General features: G+C 44.9%; 1 protein-coding gene across 2 annotated transcripts in view; it reads left to right on the top strand.

Annotated features, from left to right (window-relative positions):
- LOC139416317 (kinesin heavy chain-like) overlaps nucleotides 1–19,059 on the top strand; it is a 29,778-nt gene extending 10,719 nt beyond the window's left edge. Inside the window, exons 5-29 of one of the 2 annotated variants that reach the window (XM_071164821.1) lie at nucleotides 69–117; nucleotides 228–283; nucleotides 449–536; nucleotides 1,299–1,423; nucleotides 1,736–1,840; nucleotides 2,330–2,478; nucleotides 3,943–4,091; nucleotides 4,411–4,595; nucleotides 5,252–5,320; nucleotides 10,308–10,514; nucleotides 10,750–10,896; nucleotides 11,116–11,304; nucleotides 13,387–13,504; nucleotides 13,595–13,656; nucleotides 13,751–13,860; nucleotides 14,070–14,171; nucleotides 14,299–14,359; nucleotides 14,520–14,591; nucleotides 14,712–14,816; nucleotides 15,889–16,105; nucleotides 16,262–16,427; nucleotides 16,539–16,621; nucleotides 16,816–16,843; nucleotides 16,994–17,079; nucleotides 17,208–19,059. In XM_071164821.1, the coding sequence (XP_071020922.1) occupies nucleotides 69–117; nucleotides 228–283; nucleotides 449–536; nucleotides 1,299–1,423; nucleotides 1,736–1,840; nucleotides 2,330–2,478; nucleotides 3,943–4,091; nucleotides 4,411–4,595; nucleotides 5,252–5,320; nucleotides 10,308–10,514; nucleotides 10,750–10,896; nucleotides 11,116–11,304; nucleotides 13,387–13,504; nucleotides 13,595–13,656; nucleotides 13,751–13,860; nucleotides 14,070–14,171; nucleotides 14,299–14,359; nucleotides 14,520–14,591; nucleotides 14,712–14,816; nucleotides 15,889–16,105; nucleotides 16,262–16,427; nucleotides 16,539–16,621; nucleotides 16,816–16,843; nucleotides 16,994–17,072 (2,721 nt within the window). In that variant the 3' untranslated portion in view covers nucleotides 17,073–17,079; nucleotides 17,208–19,059. Of the gene's footprint in view, nucleotides 1–68; nucleotides 118–227; nucleotides 284–448; nucleotides 537–1,298; nucleotides 1,424–1,735; nucleotides 1,841–2,329; nucleotides 2,479–3,942; nucleotides 4,092–4,410; nucleotides 4,596–5,251; nucleotides 5,321–10,307; nucleotides 10,515–10,749; nucleotides 10,897–11,115; nucleotides 11,305–13,386; nucleotides 13,505–13,594; nucleotides 13,657–13,750; nucleotides 13,882–14,069; nucleotides 14,172–14,298; nucleotides 14,360–14,519; nucleotides 14,592–14,711; nucleotides 14,817–15,888; nucleotides 16,106–16,261; nucleotides 16,428–16,538; nucleotides 16,622–16,815; nucleotides 16,844–16,993; nucleotides 17,080–17,207 lie in introns of both variants that reach the window. The other variant, XM_071164820.1, reaches the window with a different exon arrangement.
- The last annotated feature ends 1,547 nt before the right edge of the window (nucleotides 19,060–20,606 follow it).

Genomic DNA, 20,606 nt, shown 5'->3' with positions numbered 1-20,606 from the left:
TTACACGGAGCCACGGTATGGATGCCTTGATTGAGGTTCTTCTTCTCTTTCCCCTTTCCTGTGCTTAGGTTTCATATTTTGAAGTCTATATGGACAAAATTCGGGATCTGCTGGATGGTTTGTGCACAGTTCTTTATTTACCAAGTCCACATCTAATGCCATTACAAAGGCAAATCTTCTCCCCAAAAAAATGGTCCGTCCTAACGGTTGTTCCCTGTATCTTTTAGTGACCAAGACTAACCTGGCTGTTCATGAGGATAAGAACAAGATCCCATACGTGAAGGTGGGTTCTGACGATGCCCACTTGTCACTAGCTACACCTACGTCCGTTCCTAACGGTGCCTAACGTTTTCCAGGGGAAGAGGAGTATGCATATTCATTATTAACCCTTTTTATCACCGCACTCCGCTGTCGCCCCGCCCCCCCCCCCCCCTTCCCTGTGATGCAGGGCTGCACCGAGCGCTTTGTGTCCAGCCCTGACGAGGTCATGGACGTCATTGACGAGGGGAAGAACAACCGCCATGTTGCCGTCACCAGTAAGCCTTTGGAGCGTTCTCTCCGTTAGTCCGTTCCGTTTCATCCGTCTCCTTTTTTTTGTTGTTGCAGTGAATCCAGCGCCCTGTCTTTCTGCTAGCAGGAGAGTTGCATGGTTCGTCAAGTGTCTCACGACAGTTGGGTCGTGTGGCTCGTTATATGGCTTATATAACGGGACTTCTTCTCACACGTATCCTGCTTACAAGCAGCATCTCTATAAGGACGCTCACAATTGCAATGGTCCACCTGGGTGTCTGCTGGCTGGTGTAATACTCTCACTGTAAAATAGTGGGTGCAATAAGATAGGAACAGATAAGTAACACGAGCCCTTCTTCTGGGGGACTGTAGGTCGCATCAGGAGAAGGATTCAGATATGAGTTTTGTCCTGAAAAGGGTTTGGTAGGGGCGGCAGGGTACTCTAGTGGTTGGACTAGTAACCGAAAAGTTGCAAGTTCGAATCCCCGAGCTGACAAGGTACAAATCTGTCGTTCTGCCCCTGAACAGGCAGTTAACCCACTGTTCCTAGGCCGTTGTTGTAAATAAGAATTTGTTCTTAACTGAGTTGCCTAGTTAAATAAAGGTTAAATAGAAAATAATTTAAAAAAACATACCGATCATTTCAATCTTATATCAGTGAAATTCACCAGAAAAGCATTAATTAAACATTCCACATGTAAAACCATCTCTGTAAACACTAGATTAGATGTTGTGCATATTGACATGAAGATGCTCATTCGCCTCCGTGTTGTTCTCCCTCCTTGTAGACATGAATGAGCACAGCTCTCGCAGTCACAGCATCTTCCTGATCAACATCAAGCAGGAGCACGTGGAGACGGAGCAGAAGCTGTGTGGGAAACTCTACCTGGTGGACTTGGCTGGTAGTGAGAAGGTAAGACTTCACATCCTTGTCTGTCTGGTTTATCTAGCTGGGCTGAGGTGAGAGAGACTATGGGTCAGTCTACTCTGCATATGCCATTGTGACAGAGCTGACATTATAAGCACAGTGACACTGGAGTTTTTGACCTTTCCAAAGGTCATTGAGTCACAGTCAGTAATTAAGTCTCTCTCTCTTTCTCTATTGCTCTCTCTCTCTTTCTCTATTGCTCTCTCTCTCTTTCTCTATTGCTCTCTCTCTCTTTCTCTATTGCTCTCTCTCTCTCTCTCTCTCTGCCCCCACTCCCTTTCTCTCTCTCTCTCTCAGGTCAGCAAAACGGGCGCTGCGGGTGCCGTTCTTGATGAGGCCAAAAACATCAACAAGTCTCTGTCAGCCCTGGGCAACGTAATCTCTGCACTGGCTGAAGGGACGGTGAGTCCAAGACAGTGAAGCCATCCACCTTACACACCTGTCACCCTAATGTCGATCCAGCCCCTGCACACATCCACCAGTACCAACTCACTGTACAATAATCTCCCTGCCATCCATGCCATAACCCATCTGAAGCCTGGTCAATGCCAACTCACCACACATACCTATCAATGCCTACCTTCTCCTGGCCTTACTCTGCCGTCAACTGAAAAAAAGGTGCTATCTGGAACCTAAAAAGGTTATTTTGCCGTCCCCATAGGAGAACCCTTTGCAGAACCCTTTTTGGTTCCAGGTAGATCCCTTTTCGTTCCAGATAGAACCTTTTTGGGTTCCATGTAGAACCCTTTCCACAGAGGGTGACCTGGGAGACCTGGAACCAAAAAGGGTTCTCCTATGGGGACAGCCGAAGAACCCTTTAGGAACCCTTTTTCTTTTATTCGAAAGAGTGCACTTACTCACTTCATCCCTGCTTCCTGTTTTGTTTGCTAGAAAACCCACGTGCCGTACCGTGACAGCAAGATGACCCGTATCCTGCAGGACTCTCTGGGGGGTAACTGTAGGACCACCATGTTCATCTGCTGCTCTCCGTCCAGCTTCAACGACGCTGAGACCAAGTCCACCCTGATGTTTGGACAACGGTAACAAACACTGTGCCCCCATCTTGTCTTCTCCCTGCATTGACAATGTACCATGTCAACAGTGTCAGCTGTCAATTCTCCACAGAAAGGGCCAATGTACCAATATGTCCGAAGTCAAATGATTTAGCATGCAATATTTCCTTAACTCGTATTCACATTCACTTGTTCCAATATGAATATGCCGATATTACTGGTATGATGAGTATAAGCTGTTGAATATGCAGATATTACTGGTATGATGAGTATAAGCTGTTGAATATGCCGATATTACTGGTATGATGAGTATAAGCTGTTGAATATGCAGATATTACTGGTATGATGAGTATAAGCTGTTGAATATGCAGATATTACTGGTATGATGAGTATAAGCTGTTGAATATGCAGATATTACTGGTATGATGAGTATACGCTGTTGAATATGCAAATATTACTGGTGTTACGAATCCCTTTTGGCCCGACAGTCTAGGGGGGATGGTAAAGAGACCCGTAACATATCTCATGCAAATTATAGTTGTGACAAAGTAAGTGTGAACGAAATAACCACGACAACTGAAATAATACCGTCAAACTCAGGGTTTATTTATAAACACACGGTAATGTGGGGAGCAGGAAAAGGGGCTGTGCTGGACCCAAGGAAAGAAACAATAAATATGCAAAAACACCCCTAAGCTAGACTAGCCTACTTTAACAACAGCTAACTAACCAACCAAAAATACAGTGGGTGGTCCGCCCAGTTCTAACTAGTGTATTTAACAAAGTTCACCTACTGGTAGTGTATGCCCATGGGCGACTTGTCTTGGTTTCCCCCTTTTCCCACCAGCAACAAACAAACACCATAACCAGAAACAATACTCACAGATGATGACAAAGTGCTATGGAGGTGCTCAAACAAAAGAGAGGTTAATTAACACACAGAAAGCGAGTGAAACACAGAGACCTACAGACATGGCATTTACAGAGAGATTGAGCTACTGAAATCTATGAAGAACAGAGATCTACAAACATGGCATTTACAAAGAGATTGAGCTCTAGAGCAAACAAATGATGGGGTTTTTAAACCATGGGGAAGGAACTGTGATAGGGTAGGAAACAGGAGGAGGTGTGTCTTCTGATTGATAGGTTGATTGTTGACTGATTGGGGAGTGATGATTTTCACCTGTGAGGGGAGACGGAGAGAAAAGAAACACACACAGGATACACACACACACACAGGATAATGGTATTCGTAACAACTGGTATGATGAGTATAAGCTGTTGAATATACAGATATTACTGGTGCGATGAGTATAAGCTGTTGAATATGCAGATATTACTGGTATGATGAGTATAAGCTGTTGAATATGCAGATATTACTGGTATGATGAGTATAAGCTGTTGAATATGCAGATATTACTGGTGCGATGAATAGAAGCCGTCGAAGCCACCGCTTCAACATGTCATTAATGTCATTAACGTGCCCTCCAGCGCTAAGACCATCAGGAACACGGCCTCCGTCAATCTGGAGCTGACGGCTGATCAGTGGAAGAGGAAGTACGAGAAGGAGAAGGAGAAGAACAAAACCATGAAGGAAACGGTTCAGAGGCTGGAGGCTGAGCTCAACCGCTGGAGGAACGGTGAGACACAGTAAAACACAGAGCTGGAGAGCATTTATCATGGTTGAGGATTCCTAGTCTATTACTTTGTTTTATTGTTAATGATAGTTTTTTTTCTTCTCCTCCCTGAATGTTGATTGAATTTATGCTCTTAACATACTTTAAAAAGGACATGCTTGTCATGCATATTCTTGATGTTCCCTTGAACTCTGCTTGAGGTTGGGAGCAAGGTACACGGACATTTCATTTCCTGGAAAAAGCTAGACCGATGAATCAGAAGCCAGATCTCTTAAAGAGCTGACATGGACTGCTGACGCGTCTGCTCCTCATGCTCCTCCAGGGGAGAACGTTCCTGAGACGGAGAGGACCACTGCGGACGTGGTGCGTCTGGAGTCGGTGGAGGAGCGGAGCCCCGTGATGATCCTGGACAACGACACCTCCTCCATCGTGGTGCGCATCTCCGAGGAGGAGCGTCAGAAGTACGAGGAGGAGATCCGCAAGCTCTACAAGCAGCTGGACGACAAGGTCAGGGCCTGTTGAAACACACCATACACCACGCCATACGCACACACACACACACACACACACACACACACACACACACAAACATTGAGTGTTACAAAACGCTAAGAACACCTGCTCTTTCCGTGACATAGACTGACCAGGTGAATTCAGGGGAAAGATAGGATCCCTTATTGATGTCACTTGTTAAATTTACTTCCATCAGTGTAGATGAAGGAGAGGAGACCGGTTAAAGAATGATTTTTCAGGCTTGAGACGATTGAGACATGGGTTGTGTATGTGTGCCATTCAGAGGGTGAATGAGCAAGACAAAATATTTAAGTGCCTTTGAACAGGGTATGGTGGTAGGTGCCAGGCGCACCGGTTGTGTCAAGAGCTTCAACTCGGCTGTGTTTTTCACGCTCAACAGTTTCCCGTTTGTATCAAGAATTGTCCACCACCCAAAGGACATCCAGCCGACTTGACACAACTGTGCATTGGAATCAACATGGGCCAGCATCCCTGTTGAACGCTTTCAACACCTTGTAGAGTACATGCCCGAAGCAAATTGAGGCTGTTCTGCGGGCGATAGGGGGGTACAGCTCAATATTAGGAAGGGGTTCCTAACGTCCATATTTCCACTAGCAGACCAAGTGACCAAAGTGTGTGTTTCTCCACAGGATGATGAGATCAACCTGCAGTGCCAGTTGGTTGAGAAACTGAAGGAGCAGATGCTGGATCAGGATGAGGTGGGGACACACTCTGGACACACACTCTGTTCCCCTCTCTGTATGTATCTCTGTCCAGGCATCTCTCGTTCATGCAACGGTCTTATTAACAAATATGTCCGCTTTTTATTGGGATACAAATCTTGATGATCCTGAATCTATACGTGCTGGTATAATTCTATCGTAGGATATAGTGCTCTTTGTGTTTATGGGCACTAGGGGGGGTAGTGGTAGAGGCATTGGAGGTCTCACCTTTGTGTATCTGCCATTATAGCACGGGCAGCGCCATTTAGGCAGTCATGGGTAGACGGCATACAGCTTATGTCAAAGTGACGTCAAAAATTGCACGTTACAGCGAAAATGTGGGGATTTTCGCCAAGTGTGTAGCCATACCTCGAAAAACCTTGTTGTCACACCTCCTTGAGGTCTGGAGAATTCTATGTCAGTCGAAACGGCCACAATGGTCCACCGGCTTCCAACGGTTGCATTTTTATTGGCCGTTACATTTACCCTCCCCACACATGCCCGTAGAAGGCGTGTTATGTTCGTCATGGTTTTCCGACCGCCAGTGTGTTGTCCTGTTGCAATAAAGACGATTAACCTGCCAAAAGGTTGTGTTTGTTTCCTGTTAGAGTCGTAGGGTTCGCCACAAAAATGATAGGGTTTTTCATCTGCAATTTCCTGGCCATCGTCACGCACTGTCGCTCCTACGGTACGACTCTGCTGAGCGCCTTTGGAGCTCCGCCCAAGCCAGGCGTTTGATTGGTTTGAAGTGTTTGCGAAAACGTCACTGATTTACACTGGGGTTTTCCACTCCTTTGAGCCATTGATCTCACCAGGCTTCACCAAGCTTTCCGATTAGGGAAGCCTGGTTCTCAAGCGGCTAACCCTAACTCTAACCTTTTTCCTAACCTTAACCTAATTCTCCTAACCTGCTGCATAAGTTCTCCTAACCAGCTACGAAAAACTCACTTCTGACCGTAGCTGTATAACATCTAGTCAAAACCCATTGAGGCTATCTCCATTTTAAAGTGTTTGAAAAAAGTGTACAGCCAATATTGGTGATGTACTGCCACCTGCAGCGCTAGAGTCCTGAACCAGATCTTGTGTGTCATTCATTTATTGTGACCACTGGATGGCAGTGATAAAGCTTAAAGCCATTTACAGACCATAGCACCCAATTTCAAGATGAAGACAATGCTCTGATCATTGGCTGATCTCTCCCAACCCATAGGAATCCCCACCCTGTTGACCTCTTTAAAATGGTGGAAGCCCTCAATGGAAGTGTCCATGCTAAAACTTGGGTTATATGCAATTAGAGTCTTTATTGGTAGAGTAGGGTGACCAGACGTCCCCGTTTTCCGGGGGCAGTCCCCGTTTTTGGTGGCCTGTCCCTGGCAATGTCCCCGGTTTTAACTCTGCGTTAAAAACAGACTGCAAAGTGAAATAATATTTTACGTGGCAAGAAAGACTGAACAGCAGAGTCTGCCGGTTGATCTCTCAATCGCGTTGTGATTATTTTGTCCAGCAGAGGGGGCTGCTCACTATATCATCTTCATTCACTCTTCTTCTACTAACTACTTGCTCGCGCTAGTTTTAGAGAAAACTTCTGTGGAAAACTCTGCCAGAAGCTTAGCAAGTGTCAAGTGAATCCACAACATCACCACAAACGTCTTTTCAAGCCAGGTAAGTTACAATCATTTGAGATACTAGCTAATGATGTTATAATGTCACAATGTATTATATAGATAGATGATCTGCTTTATAAGGTTTTAAATAGGTTATGCTAGCTAACATGAGCTATGTCGACTAAGTTATCTAGTTAGGTTAGCTAGCTACTGGCATGGTAGCTAGGTTAAAAAACGTTCACATGTAAACATGCATTGGACAGGCTATTTTGAAAATATGATTATATTAAATGAATGCACAATTAATTATGAGAATATTTCTTTGTAGATTACAATTTTAATGGTTTGGCGTTTATAATAAGTAGCGTGAAAAAATATTTTGACATTTTCATGGATAACATTCGCATAATGTTTACTGTTAGAGAGTGGAGAGGAAGGAGAGGAGGAAGACTGGATAGGAAGAAGAGTGAAGGAGATAAGAGGTAAAGATATGATTACAGAGACTGCCAATTTATTATTCCAACCAATGTTTTTGAGATAAAATACAAAAGTGAGGCAAGCAATGGGAATCTGTTAACCAAAGTAGTTTATCTAATAGTGTACTATTTATTATTACAGATTGGAGAAGGAGAAGGAAAGATGAAGGGAGTAAAAAGAGTGAAGCGAGGAGAGTGTGGAAGAGTGAGGTGGAAAGGTAAAGAGAAGGAAAGGCAGGAAGAGGAGTGAAGAAAAAAGTAGGAGAAAGATTGGAGGAGAAGAAAAAGTTAAGAGTGACACAATGACATGAGACAATGTCCATTTATACGCTCAGGTCAAGACAATAGAATGGTTCACTGCACCCTTTGTAATTCCTCTTTTTCAATTGGCAGCGGGGGACGAACGGCAGTGGTAGAACATCAACAGTCGAAAATACATAAAGCCTCCCTGATTGCCCGTGTTGGTATGTCCTCTGTCACCACATTCTGCAAGAAGGTAGAGCCTTCCCAAGAAGAATATGATTTAGCTGTGCAGAAGGGATGTCTTTACATACCACACTATGCGACACAATCATAGTTACAGATCTCTGGGCTGCAACAGCACAACTGACACGAAAGCTTTATGAGCCGAAGTTTACATGTGCTAGGACAAAATGTGAAGCCATAGTAAGTAGCGTGTTAGCACCATGGGCAACTACTTTGGTAACACAGGACCTAGACCAGGTTGAATTTGTGTCCCTGTCCATTGATGCGTCCAATCATGGACATGTAAAGCTGCTGCCAATACTAGTCAGATATTGTAAGATATATGGTGGCAACACATCTGTGGAAACAAACCTGCTAGGTTTTGTTGAATTGAAAGGAGAAACAGCAGAGGAAATTGCAGCTGAGGTCCTGGAGGTCATTAAAAAAAATGTAACCTGGAAAACAAAGTTGTGGCATTCTCTGCCGACAACACAAATACCAACTGGGGAGGGTCAATGTCCATACCAAAGTTAAAAATGCTCTGCAGTGGGAGGTGATTAGCTTAGGTTGTCCTGCCCACATCATTCATAACACGGCCAGAACAGCTATGCATATGATTCCCCTTGATGTTGAGTACCTGCTCACAAAGATATTTGGACATTTTCACCGTTGGAGTAGAAAGACTGAAGAGCTTTTTTTAGGACACAGAAATGTTCGCTGGCTGTCCATGCTCCCTGATCTAGAAAGAGCGCTGAAAATGTATGTGCCATTGAAATCCTTTTTCTTTCTGAAGACAAATGCCCTGTTGTCCTGCGAACAATGTTCGAAGATCCACTGACTGAACTTTGGCTGGCCTTTGTCCATGGAAACCTGACCGTATTCGGTGACACGATCAAGATGCTTGAAGGCCAGGACCGCTGTGCTGTGGAGTCCGCTGCAATTCTGAGAAACATTGAGGCAAAATTGACTGCAAGACGTGATGGCAACTTCATTCCAGTTTTGGTCAGAGGACTTCTGAGAGAGCTGGAGGACAATGGAGCCATGTCTAAAGAGAGCTTTCTCAAAACATCCCAATCATTCTTCACTACGGCTGTGAACTACTTGCAAGTTTATGGGGAAAGCACACAGATAATCTAAAATATTTACATGGTCTCCTTTTTAAAAAGGCAGGCACACTGCAGGAAAAATGCCCTATTGTGGCCATCAATGAGGATGCATTGTTTGACGAGGTTACTGGATTGCAAGAGTTCCTAAAGGGTTACCCACTTCAAAGAGAACGACATCTCACACACTAACCTGGCTAGATTAGCCTCTGTTGTCATGTGCTTACCTGGAAGTAAAGCACCAGTCGAGAGAGAGTGTTCTCCTAAATGAATGATCTATGGACAGCAGCAAGAAATAGGTTCACTGTTCCTACCATCAAGGCCATGCTTATTGTGAAGACAAACTTCAACCTCCTCTGCCAGGAGTTCATGGAGAAGCTGGCCGAAGACATAGCAATCCTGAAGGAGATACATTCTTCTAAGAAATATACAGATTAGGTTGGTATAAGTATATTATGTAGTTACCAATCTCATCATCATCTTATTTCTTTATTATGTTAAGTATCTCACATATACTATTGTCTGTTTTTTTTTTCTTCTCTCAATTTTGCTCATGTTCTCTTCTGCTCTTATTCTACCCAGGCCACCAGGACCACTGAATGGCTGTTCAGATCAGTTCTACCCAGGCCACCAGGACCACTGAATGGCTGTTCAGATCAGTTCTACCCAGGCCACCAGGACCACTGAATGGCTGTTCAGATTGGACAGTTCTGTCTTGTCTGTAGTGTTTCTGTAATGTAGTTGTTTTTTTCTATCACAGTGTGCCTGTTAGACTAAATACATGAAACCGGAATTGTCCCTCTTTTTTAAAATTTCATAGATAATAACATTGGATATTTGAATGATATATTGACCGCCAAACTGGAAATGTCCCCGGTTTTAATTTCAGAAATCTGGTCACCTTATGGTAGAGGTGACATCTTATGGGGATGTACAGTAGGCCTATACAGAAGATGTTGTAGAATTATAACCAAGCAAACGAATAACCTGGAATCCTCTATATATCTACTCTAAATATAGTTAATAATCTGATACATTTCCTACCCTTTCAGTGAGGCAGCAGATCTCTTTCAATTGTGAACAGTTGTCATAGCAACAGCAGGGGATGACTCAAATGCCAATTCTAAATCCAGGCCATCTGTGTGTGTCTTGTGTCTGGTTGTACTGTGTAAAATATGAGTATTACGAATATTGTGTGTTGTCAAAGTATGTGTACTGTGTTCCTACGTATGATCATGTTTGTGAGGCTGTGTTCACGTGATCGTCTCTCTCTCTCTCTCTCTCTCTCTCTCTCTCTCTCTCTCTCTCTCTCTCTCTCTCTCTCTCTGTCTTCTAGCTGCTGGCGTCGTCCCGTGGGGATGGGGACAAGGTGCAGGCGGAGCTGGGCCGCCTGCAGGTGGAGAGCAACTGTGCCAAGACAGAGGTGAAGGAGGTGCTGCAGGCACTTGAGGAGTTGGCCATCAACTACGACCAGAAGAGCCTGGAGGTGGAGGAGAAAGGCCTGCAGAACCAGCTGCTGGCCGACCAGTTGGCCCAGAAGATGGTGGGTTCAGCAGGGCATATAAATACAAGGCATAGAATGGACATAAAGTCTACAATGCTTTTCTATGAAGTGTTGTATGAAGTCTGTGGGCTTTATGGATTCATTGCTCTACTTGAAATTACCAGAGCTCTGCCGACGTGGCGGAATCATTTTGATTCGAAAATCTGTAGCCTATCTATTGTTTTTTTCTGCCCACGTTCAATCATCTTGTCCAACTCTCTTGTCTGCTGTGCAGGCCAATCTGATGGAGTTGGAGGCGGAGCTATCCCACATGCAGGAAGTGAGTGGTCAGCAGAGGAAGCGCATCGCCGACGTCCTCAACGGCCTGATGAGGGACCTCAGTGAGTTCAGCACCATCGTGGGCAACGGGGAGATCAAGCTGGTGAGTTACTTCCATCTCCTACTGCCCCTCTGGAGCCACTGAGATAGAATCGTTAGATAGATGGGCAGAGGGAGAGAGCGGTTTTGTACACAGTATGCGTGTCATCCCCCTCCCCCTCGTCCCTCCATCTCTCACCCACCCTGTGAGCCTTTCTTTCAATCCCTCGCTCCCCCATCCTTCTCTAATCTCTCTCTCTCTCTCTCTCTCGCTCTGCTGCAGCCGGTGGAGATCAGCGGGGCGATCGAGGAGGAGTTCACGGTGGCCCGTCTCTACATCAGCAAGATCAAGTCGGAGGTCAAGTCCATGGTGAAGCGCTGTCGCCAGCTGGAGAACCTGCAGCTGGAGTGTCATCGCAAGATGGAGGAGACGGGCCGTGAGCTCTCCTCCTGCCAGCTCCTCATCTCACAGGTCAGCCTCCAGCTCTACTGGGCACCTCAGTGTACGCAAACGCAGACATCACAACCAGCTCGAATGACTATACTCTACACAGCATATGTATATAAATACAGTGCCTTGCGAAAGTATTCGGCCTCCTTGAACTTTGCGACCTTTTGCCACATTTCAGGCTTCAAACATAAAGATATAAAACTGTATTTTTTTGTGAAGAATCAACAACAAGTGGGACACAATCATGAAGTGGAATGACATTTATTGGATATTTCAAACTTTTTTAACAAATCAAAAACTGAAAAATTGGGCGTGCAAAATTATTCAGCCCCTTTACTTTCAGTGCAGCAAACTCTCTCCAGAAGTTCAGTGAGGATCTCTGAATGATCCAATGTTGACCTAAATGACTAATGATGATAAATACAATCCACCTGTGTGTAATCAAGTCTCCGTATAAATGCACCTGCACTGTGATAGTCTCAGAGGTCCGTTAAAAGCGCAGAGAGCATCATGAAGAACAAGGAACACACCAGGCAGGTCCGAGATACTGTTGTGAAGAAGTTTAAAGCTGGATTTGGATACAAAAAGATTTCCCAAGCTTTAAACATCCCAAGGAGCACTGTGCAAGCGATAATATTGAAATGGAAGGAGTATCAGACCACTGCAAATCTACCAAGATCTGGCCGTCCCTCTAAACTTTCAGCTCATACAAGGAGAAGACTGATCAGAGATGCAGCCAAGAGGCCCATGATCACTCTGGATGAACTGCAGAGATCTACAGCTGAGGTGGGAGACTCTGTCCATAGGACAACAATCAGTCGTATATTGCACAAATCTGGCCTTTATGGAAGAGTCGCAAGAAGAAAGCCATTTCTTAAAGATATCCATAAAAAGTGTTGTTTAAAGTTTGCCACAAGCCACCTGGGAGACACACCAAACATGTGGAAGAAGGTGCTCTGGTCAGATGAAACCAAAATTGAACTTTTTGGCAACAATGCAAAACGTTATGTTTGGCGTAAAAGCAACACAGCTGAACACACCATCCCCACTGTCAAACATGGTGGTGGCAGCATCATGGTTTGGGCCTGCTTTTCTTCAGCAGGGACAGGGAATATGGTTAAAATTGATGGGAAGATGGATGGAGACAAATACAGGACCATTCTGGAAGAACCTGATGGAGTCTGCAAAAGACCTGAGACTGGGACGGAGATTTGTCTTCCAACAAGACAATGATCCAAAACATAAAGCAAAATCTACAATGGAATGGTTCAAAAATAAACATATCCAGGTGTTAGAATGGCCAAGTCAAAGTCCAGACCTGAATCCAATCGAGAATCTGTGGAAAGAACTGAAAACTGCTGTTCACAAATGCTCTCCATCCAACCTCACTGAGCTCGAGCTGTTTTGCAAGGAGGAATGGGAAAAAATGTCAGTCTCTCGATGTGCAAAACTGATAGAGACATACCCCAAGCGACTTACAGCTGTAATCGCAGCAAAAGGTGGCGCTACAAAGTATTAACTTAAGGGGGCTGAATAATTTTGCACGCCCAATTTTTCAGTTTTTGATTTGTTAAAAAAGTTTGAAATATCCGATAAATGTCGTTCCACTTCATGATTGTGTCCCACTTGTTGTTGATTCTTCACAAAAAAATACAGTTTTATATCTTTATGTTTGAAGCCTGAAATGTGGCAAAAGGTCGCAAAGTTCAAGGGGGCCGAATACTTTCGCAAGGCACTGTACATATGGTATGTTGACACCATGTATACCAGAGGAGGCTGGTGGGGAGGAGCTGTAGGAGGACGGGCTTCATTGTAATGGCTGGAATGGAATCAATGGAACAGTATCAAACACATCAAACATGTGGAAACCACACGTTATGCTTCCGTTCCATTGATTGCATTCCAGCCATTTACAATGAAGCCCGTCCTCCTACAGCTCCTCCCCACCAGCCTCCTCTGATCCACACATAGACGCACTTTACCGCCGTACACAATGAATGCATTCTTCCGTTACGTCGTTGACAAAACGTGTAGACATTTTATGAGCTGTGTCGATGGGAGCGTGCTTGTGCGCCAAGTGACTCTGTGCGGGGCCGTTCGCAGCATGAAACGAAGATCCGCTCTCTGACGGAGTACATGCAGAGTGTTGAGCAGAAGAAGAGGATGCTGGAGGAGAGCCACGACTCCCTCAGCGAGGAGCTGGCCAAGCTGCAGCACCCGGGTAACACACACCATCCACCCTCACATCAGCCAGGCTACAGGCCCCGGGTGGGGAAACCAGACCTTACACATCTCTCTCTGTGTGTCACAGATAACTCTCTGCTCGAGGAGAAGGATGGAGAGAAGGGTGAGACCGAGGAGGGTAACGTCAAGGTAAACATTGACTCCAATAATGCTAATTGTTTCACCTGTTAACGAGCAAAAATGAAAGGAATCTGACATTGTTATTTTCATTATGGTGGTTCAGAAGGTTCCTCGGCAGCAGGGGGACTCTCACCGTGGTCTCCAGCAAAGGCAGATGGCACGTCTGCGGGATGAGATCAACGAGAAGCAGAGGATCATCGATGACCTCACTGAGTCAGTGTCATCAAGACTACTGTAACCCTCTCAGTTTATGTGCCGTTGATGAGATAAAAATTAAATATTCACTTCACTGTAAAAAAAACAATATTTTTTTGTCTCTCTCTCTCTCTCTCTCTCTCTCTCTCTCTCTCTCTCTCTCTCTCTCTCTCTCCCTCTCTCTCTCTTATTAAACATGATCCTCTCTCTCGCTCTCCCTCTCTCAGTCATAACCAGAAGCTGCAGATTGAGTTGGCTCAGGTGCTTGCCGACTTTGACCGTTTGAAGAGCGTGGACAGCAGCAAGAGCGAGCGGCTGGAGGAACTGTCGTAAGTCTGAACACAAACACAGACACACACACACACACACACACTGACACAACGTGTAGACACAAAGTTAAGAAATGTATTCTGATTTGGATGTTGCTGATGACGATGGGTTTTCTCTTCCTGTCAGATTCCTGCATGAACGCCATGAGCAGACCAAGCAGGACCTCAAAGGGCTGGAGGACACCGTCGTGAGTGGCCCTCTCTCTGTATCGCTCTCAGAACCCTCCTCTTTCTTTTTCTCGCCCCATCTGCTTCTTTTCTTCTCTCTCTGCATCTACCTCTCTTTCCTCCACTTTCTCCCTCTTTTTCCTCCCTTTGACTACTCTTCTTCTCCATCTCTATTTTCAGGCCCGGGAGCTCCAGACCCTCCACAACCTGCGCAAGCTGTTCGTTCAAGACCTCACGTCGCGGGTTAAAAAAGTGAGCTAGAGATGGCGAAAGACAGAAGATGCCCCCTGTTAATCACTATGCAGGGCACTAAACCCCCCCCACCCCCCTTTCGTCTCTCTCTCTGTTCCAATTCTTTTCTTTCGTCCACAGAGTTCCGAAATGGAGCCTGATGACAGTGGGGGGTCTTGCACCCAGAAACAGAAGATTTCCTTTCTTGAGAATAACCTGGACCAGCTTACAAAGGTTCACAAACAGGTGAGAGCCTCACAGGATAGTTGTGTCATCTGACTTGTTTTGATGAAGTAAAAGCTTACTGGTCACACCAGGCACTTCTCTCCTGCTTCCCGAGTGTGAACACCCACCATGGTCCTACATCGCGACCTACCGTTGCCCCCCGTTCCCTTCTCACCTTTTCCCCCCTCGCACACTCAGCCCTCTACCCTTGGCTCCTCTTGTCTCTGTCTCTTTTTCACCTCTTGTTCTTGTGCTTTTTTAGTGTGTGAGCATGGATGTGTGTGTATTGGGTTTCTGTTGTTGTGTGTTAAGAGCACACCCGGCAGGTACAGGCCCTCGCTTCTCCTTCGCTTCCATCTCCCAGCAGGCTTGGCGTCCCCTTTTCTTCTTTCTTCTGTATATATATATTTTTTTAACCTAAAATGTCCCTCTGCTTTTGGCACTACGCATAAGGCTTCTAAAAGGGACACAAGCGGCTCGAGGCTTCCTTAACACTCTCTTTCTTGGCATGCGGTCTTTGTTGTTGTTGTACATCAGAGATGTTTGAAACAGAGAGAGATGTTTGAAACAGAGAGAGATGTTTGAAAGAGGAAAAGAGTGAGCCGTTTGTGTGATGCCGTACTCACAGAGACAGGTTCTGAGCTGTTTTAGTCTGGCATGAACCGAAAGAGGAAAGGTTACACCGTGCATTTACCTTTGAATGTTTACATGATTTCATGCTACGGGTTATGAGAGAAGAGACATTTCCATTCAAAATACCTCCGTGATACAAGATACTCAGGGGACACAATAATATTGAAAGAAAGCGGGCGTGTGTGGCTAAATGTCACTTTTGATGAGTCATGAAACGCATCCGTTTTATGTCAAGGTCAGTGTGCAGTCTCCTCTCCTTTCCTGTTGTTCATACAATCTCCCCTCATCTCTCTCAAACTGGCGTCACCCAGTCTCAACCCGCCCTCTCTTACCTTATCCACCCCTGATCAATCACTATTCCCTGCTATAAATCTCTCTTCCCTTGTGTCACTCTTTTTTTTTTTCTCTCTCCTCCCTTCCCTCTCTCTCTCTCTCTCTCTCTCTTTGTATTTCTCTGTAGCTGGTTCGTGACAATGCAGATCTGCGTTGTGAGCTTCCAAAGCTGGAGAAACGTCTTCGGTCTACTGCTGAGAGAGTTAAGGCCCTGGAGACGGCACTGAGGGACGCCAAGGAGGGCGCCATGATCGACAGGCGTCGTTACCAGAAGGAAGTGGACCGCATCAAAGAAGCCATGAGGACCAAGAACGCTCTGAGGCGCCCCCATGCTGCACAGATCGGTAGCGCACCCACTCCAAATATAGCTCTACTGACTGTGATTCTGCGCTATTTATTGGATGGAGAGCTACATAGGCAGTTATTGATCAACGGAATAATAAATGAATAATGATTGGAATAGTTGACTGATTGACCTCAGCATTACTGTCATCCTGCAGCCAAACCAGTGCGACCGAAGCAGCTGCCGGTGTGCTCTCCCACCAACCCGTTCTACACACGTGCCAGTGAGCCGGCCAACACCTACAGTAATGCCCTGTTCCAGAGCTCCATCACAGAACAGACCACGGCACCTATCTCTCAGATCAGCTCCGTCCCGACCAACACGTGAGTCCCATCTCACGCTCGTGTTAAGTTCCTTTAGCTTGGAATAGTTGACTTGTATTGGTGTGTTATTAGACTTCGGTGTGACTGTGTCCTGTTGTCTGTGTTGAGCAGAGTGTCCACGGCGCTGGGCTACAGAGCAGTCAATCCCGCAGACATGCTGGAGTCCTACCCACTCAACATAGACAGGGATAACGGTTAGTCCCAGAGCCATTACAGTTCAAACAATCACCCACGCCACCAGGTCTGTTTTTGTTTTGTGTTTTTTACTGTACATTATATGTTACACTGGCTAACAGCTTGTAATTAGGTTATTGATTATCAGGAAAGAAAGTGTTTTGTGTTTTTATACACACTAATGCGCACTCTTCCCTGTTATATTCATGAACAGGAAACACCGTAGACGTCAATGACAACAGGTAAGCATATCGGCGCCTCAACTGTATATTGTACAAGCATTGCAATGAGACTAATTACTGCTTCTAGCTTTTGTTACTCTATTAGTACTACTACAACTGCTGCTTCTCCAACACTACAGTATTGAATTGTGTGTGTGTGTGTGTGTGTAGGAGTGATGTGCACTGTGGCAGTAAGGTGGACGACCCAGGCAGACTCTACATCATTCAGCAGGAGACCGCTGCAAGTTAATGACATGGTAACTAACACGCATGCACACATTAACTCGCCGCAAATGATGTCATCAGTACACATGCCGAAGGGATGAATTACTCTCCCCTATTTGCAACTTGTCTCCTAACGATTGATTTCCTTTTCTTTCCACAGATGGCCGAACACTGTGTTCAGTACCTCTCCCGTATATTTGCATGCAGCCGTCTAGCGTCCCTCCCCCTGCACCCGTACGTGGCCAATGATGCCCCCCCCCCTGTAGCCCAAGTCTTACTGTATAGCTCAGCCCCATGCTCCCAATGGTGACCACCCACTCATACGCTCCTGTGATTAGAACGCATAGTAGTGTATACTCCTGTATGGGTATTGACCAGCACTGTGTCTGTGTATGTACTGTCCCACTTTACTCGACAGTGGCATCGTAATGCTGACCTAGAGCGTCGTCCTCGCCGTGCCCTGGCATCTCTCCTATAAGACGTCTTGTCAGCTTACGAACAAAGGATCTCACTCTGCATGTTGCCCAGCTAGCCAATTAGCCAACCTGAATCTGTGCATGTTTCATGACAGCGTTACTCAATTTTTCTATGAACTGGGATAAACCGCTACAGATGTCATGCAGAGTTTATGATGCTTTTGTACTCGCTGTATGATGTCATTGTCTAGACAGTACTGAGGCATGTATGACTCAGCCGTGCTCTATGGCCTTTAGAGTCTAACCCAGCCTTAATAATAAACAACAACAGCTGATTTCACATGATCATAACACCCAGCCATGTGTGTACATATAGAAGTATCTGTGTAGTTCCTACCTCTAGCTCTACTGATACAACTTTTGGCGTCATTTCCAAAACTGATTCCAATATGTTGTTATATTAGTAGATTGTAGGCAGTGAAGCGAGCTGTTATGTTGTCCAGTGAACTCGTTTGTTTATACAAAGATTCCTCTTCGTGAAATAAAGCATGAGGTTATTGATCAGATAGTCTCTATTTTAAAATAGGGGCCTTCTACCTGCTCCTCAAAAATGCATTTTGACAAGCGGTTCTCTCTGTGTTCTGTTACCGGGAACAAAATCACGCCAAACATTTCTCAACCCCTATAAAAATAAATGAAGTTATTCAATGTACCACGAAACACCATCTGAATGTGTTTTCAAACTTCTCCCAACTGAGCTGCCACCAGAAATGGGTTTGAAAGACTTTCATTTTATCGTAAACGTGGCATGTTAGTAATATCAGCTTTACGTTACTCTCCAGTGCTCTGCTGTGTTTTCTCAGTCAGAATCCTGATCAGCCAATCGGGACAGAGAGAACCAGCGGTTGCTGGAGCTGTGTTGGTCTTTTGACAAGTATTGCACTGTATAGAGTTGGTACACTGACTATAGTCTTGACTGTACAGTGTTGACTTCAGGTCTATCGAACAGACCTTTTGACCCACATGTCAGTCTACTAATATCAACAATATGACTGGAACCTACAGCATCTCAGGATCTCTGATTGGTAACAGTGTGTAGTGGGGCCACCTATGTCTGGTCTTTTTAACCACAAAATTGCTAAGTGACCGAGGACTCATAACCTCCTCCACTTGGATACATGAAAGACTGAATGATTTCGAACCAGGCTTGCCCCCCCCCGATGACTGTTTTGATTCCCGTTTGAGGTCGTTTTTGGGTGTAACATGTTTGAGAAATTGTACTACCGTCTATAGTACAATAGTGTGTCACTGTCTGACTTTAGCATATGTGATAATATTGTTCAACTTGTAAGTATAACAGCATATCAGTATGTGATTAAATGAAAGGAAATTAGCCACTTAATATTACTTTGTTAGGGAACCATAATGTCTACTGTATGTATTAATTTCTGTAGGCCTATATGCTCGTTATGTGATTCATCGTGCGACATGCATATTTCTGTATATACTCATTCAAATATGTGAATCATTGTGTTGTAGTTGGCAGAAATAAACCCTTACCGAAATAAGTTATTAAAGACAATCATGTCCAAAGAATCATTGTGTTTTGAAATGTATTGTGTGAGTGAAGACTGTCCGAATGGTTACTGAGTGAGTCCACAATATGTGCTGGGCATATAGTATGAGTGTACAGTAGGAAAGTATTCCATATTTTGTTACGTTACAGCCTTATTCTGCAATGATTAAATACATTTTTTCCCTCAATCTACACACTTTTTTTGTGTGCAAATGTATTAAAAATAAAATACATAAATATCTTATTTACATAAGTATCCAGACCCTTTGCTATGAGACTTGAAATGGAGCTCAGGTGCATCCTGTGTCCATTGAGCATCCTTGAGATGTTTCTATAACTTGAATCCACTTGTGGTAAATTCAATTGAATGGACCTGATTTGGAAAGGCATACACCTGCCTTTACAAGGTTCCACAGTTGACTGCATGTCAGAGCAAAAACCAAGCCACGAGGTTGAAGGAATTGTCCGTAGAGACAGGATTGTGTCATGGCACAGATCTGGGGAAGGGTATCAATACATGTCTGCAGCATTGAAGGTCCCCAAGAACACAGTGACCTCCATCATTCTTAGCTGGAAGAAGTTTGGATCCACCAAGACTCTTCCTAGAGCTGGCCGCCCGGCCAAACTGAGCAATCGGGGAGAAGGGCCTTGGTCAGGGAGGGGACCAAGAACCCGATGGTTACTCTGACTGAGCTCCAGAGTTCCTCTGTGGAGATGGGAGAACGTTCCACAAGGACAACCATCTCTGCAACACTCCACCAATCAGTCCTTTATGGTAGAGTGGCCAGACATGACAGCCCGTTTGGAGTTTGCCAAAAGGTACCTATAGGACTCTCAGACTATGAGAAACAAGATTCCCTGGTCTGATGAAGCCAAGATTGAACTCTTTGGCCTGAATGCCAAGCGTCACGTCTGGAGGAAACCTAGCACCATCGGAATGGTGAAGCATGTGGTGGCAGCATCATGCTGTGGGGATGTTTTTCAGCAGCAGGGACTGGGAGACTAGTCAGCATCGAGGGAAGTACAGAGAGATCTAACCGGACAACGACCCTAAGCAAGTCTCTGAATGTCCTTGAGTGGCCCAACCAGAGCCCGGACTTGAACCCGATCAAACATCTCGCCCAATTTTTCAGTTTTTGATTTGTTAAAAAAGTTTGAAATATCCAATAAATGACGTTCCACTAAATGAGTGTCCCACTTGTTGTTGATTCGTCACAAAAAAATACAGTTTTATATCTTTATGTTTGAAGCCTGAAATGTGGCAAAAGGTCGCAAAGTTCAAGGGGGCCGAATACTTTCGCAAGGCACTGTATATGGTGGATATTGTGTGAAACAGTTAATTATTTGCTGTAGTCAATCTGCTAGTGCTGCTGTAATTGTTCTAAAGATGTCTTTACCTGCTGGTGCTCAAACAGGAAAAGGTCATTCTCAGAACTGCTCTGGAATGCCAGATACTGTAAGCAATTGGGTTTCAGGAACCAGTTAAGGAACTCTAATACACTTCTGCATGTAATAACACACTTTGGGGAATCAACCCATGTCTAGCCCTGACACCAAAGCAAATGGA

Source organism: Oncorhynchus clarkii, chromosome 9, assembly GCF_045791955.1.
Source record: "Oncorhynchus clarkii lewisi isolate Uvic-CL-2024 chromosome 9, UVic_Ocla_1.0, whole genome shotgun sequence".
NCBI lineage: Eukaryota > Metazoa > Chordata > Actinopteri > Salmoniformes > Salmonidae > Oncorhynchus > Oncorhynchus clarkii.
Note: the sequence above shows the minus strand (reverse complement) of the source record. Positions and strands in the feature narration are given on the sequence as shown.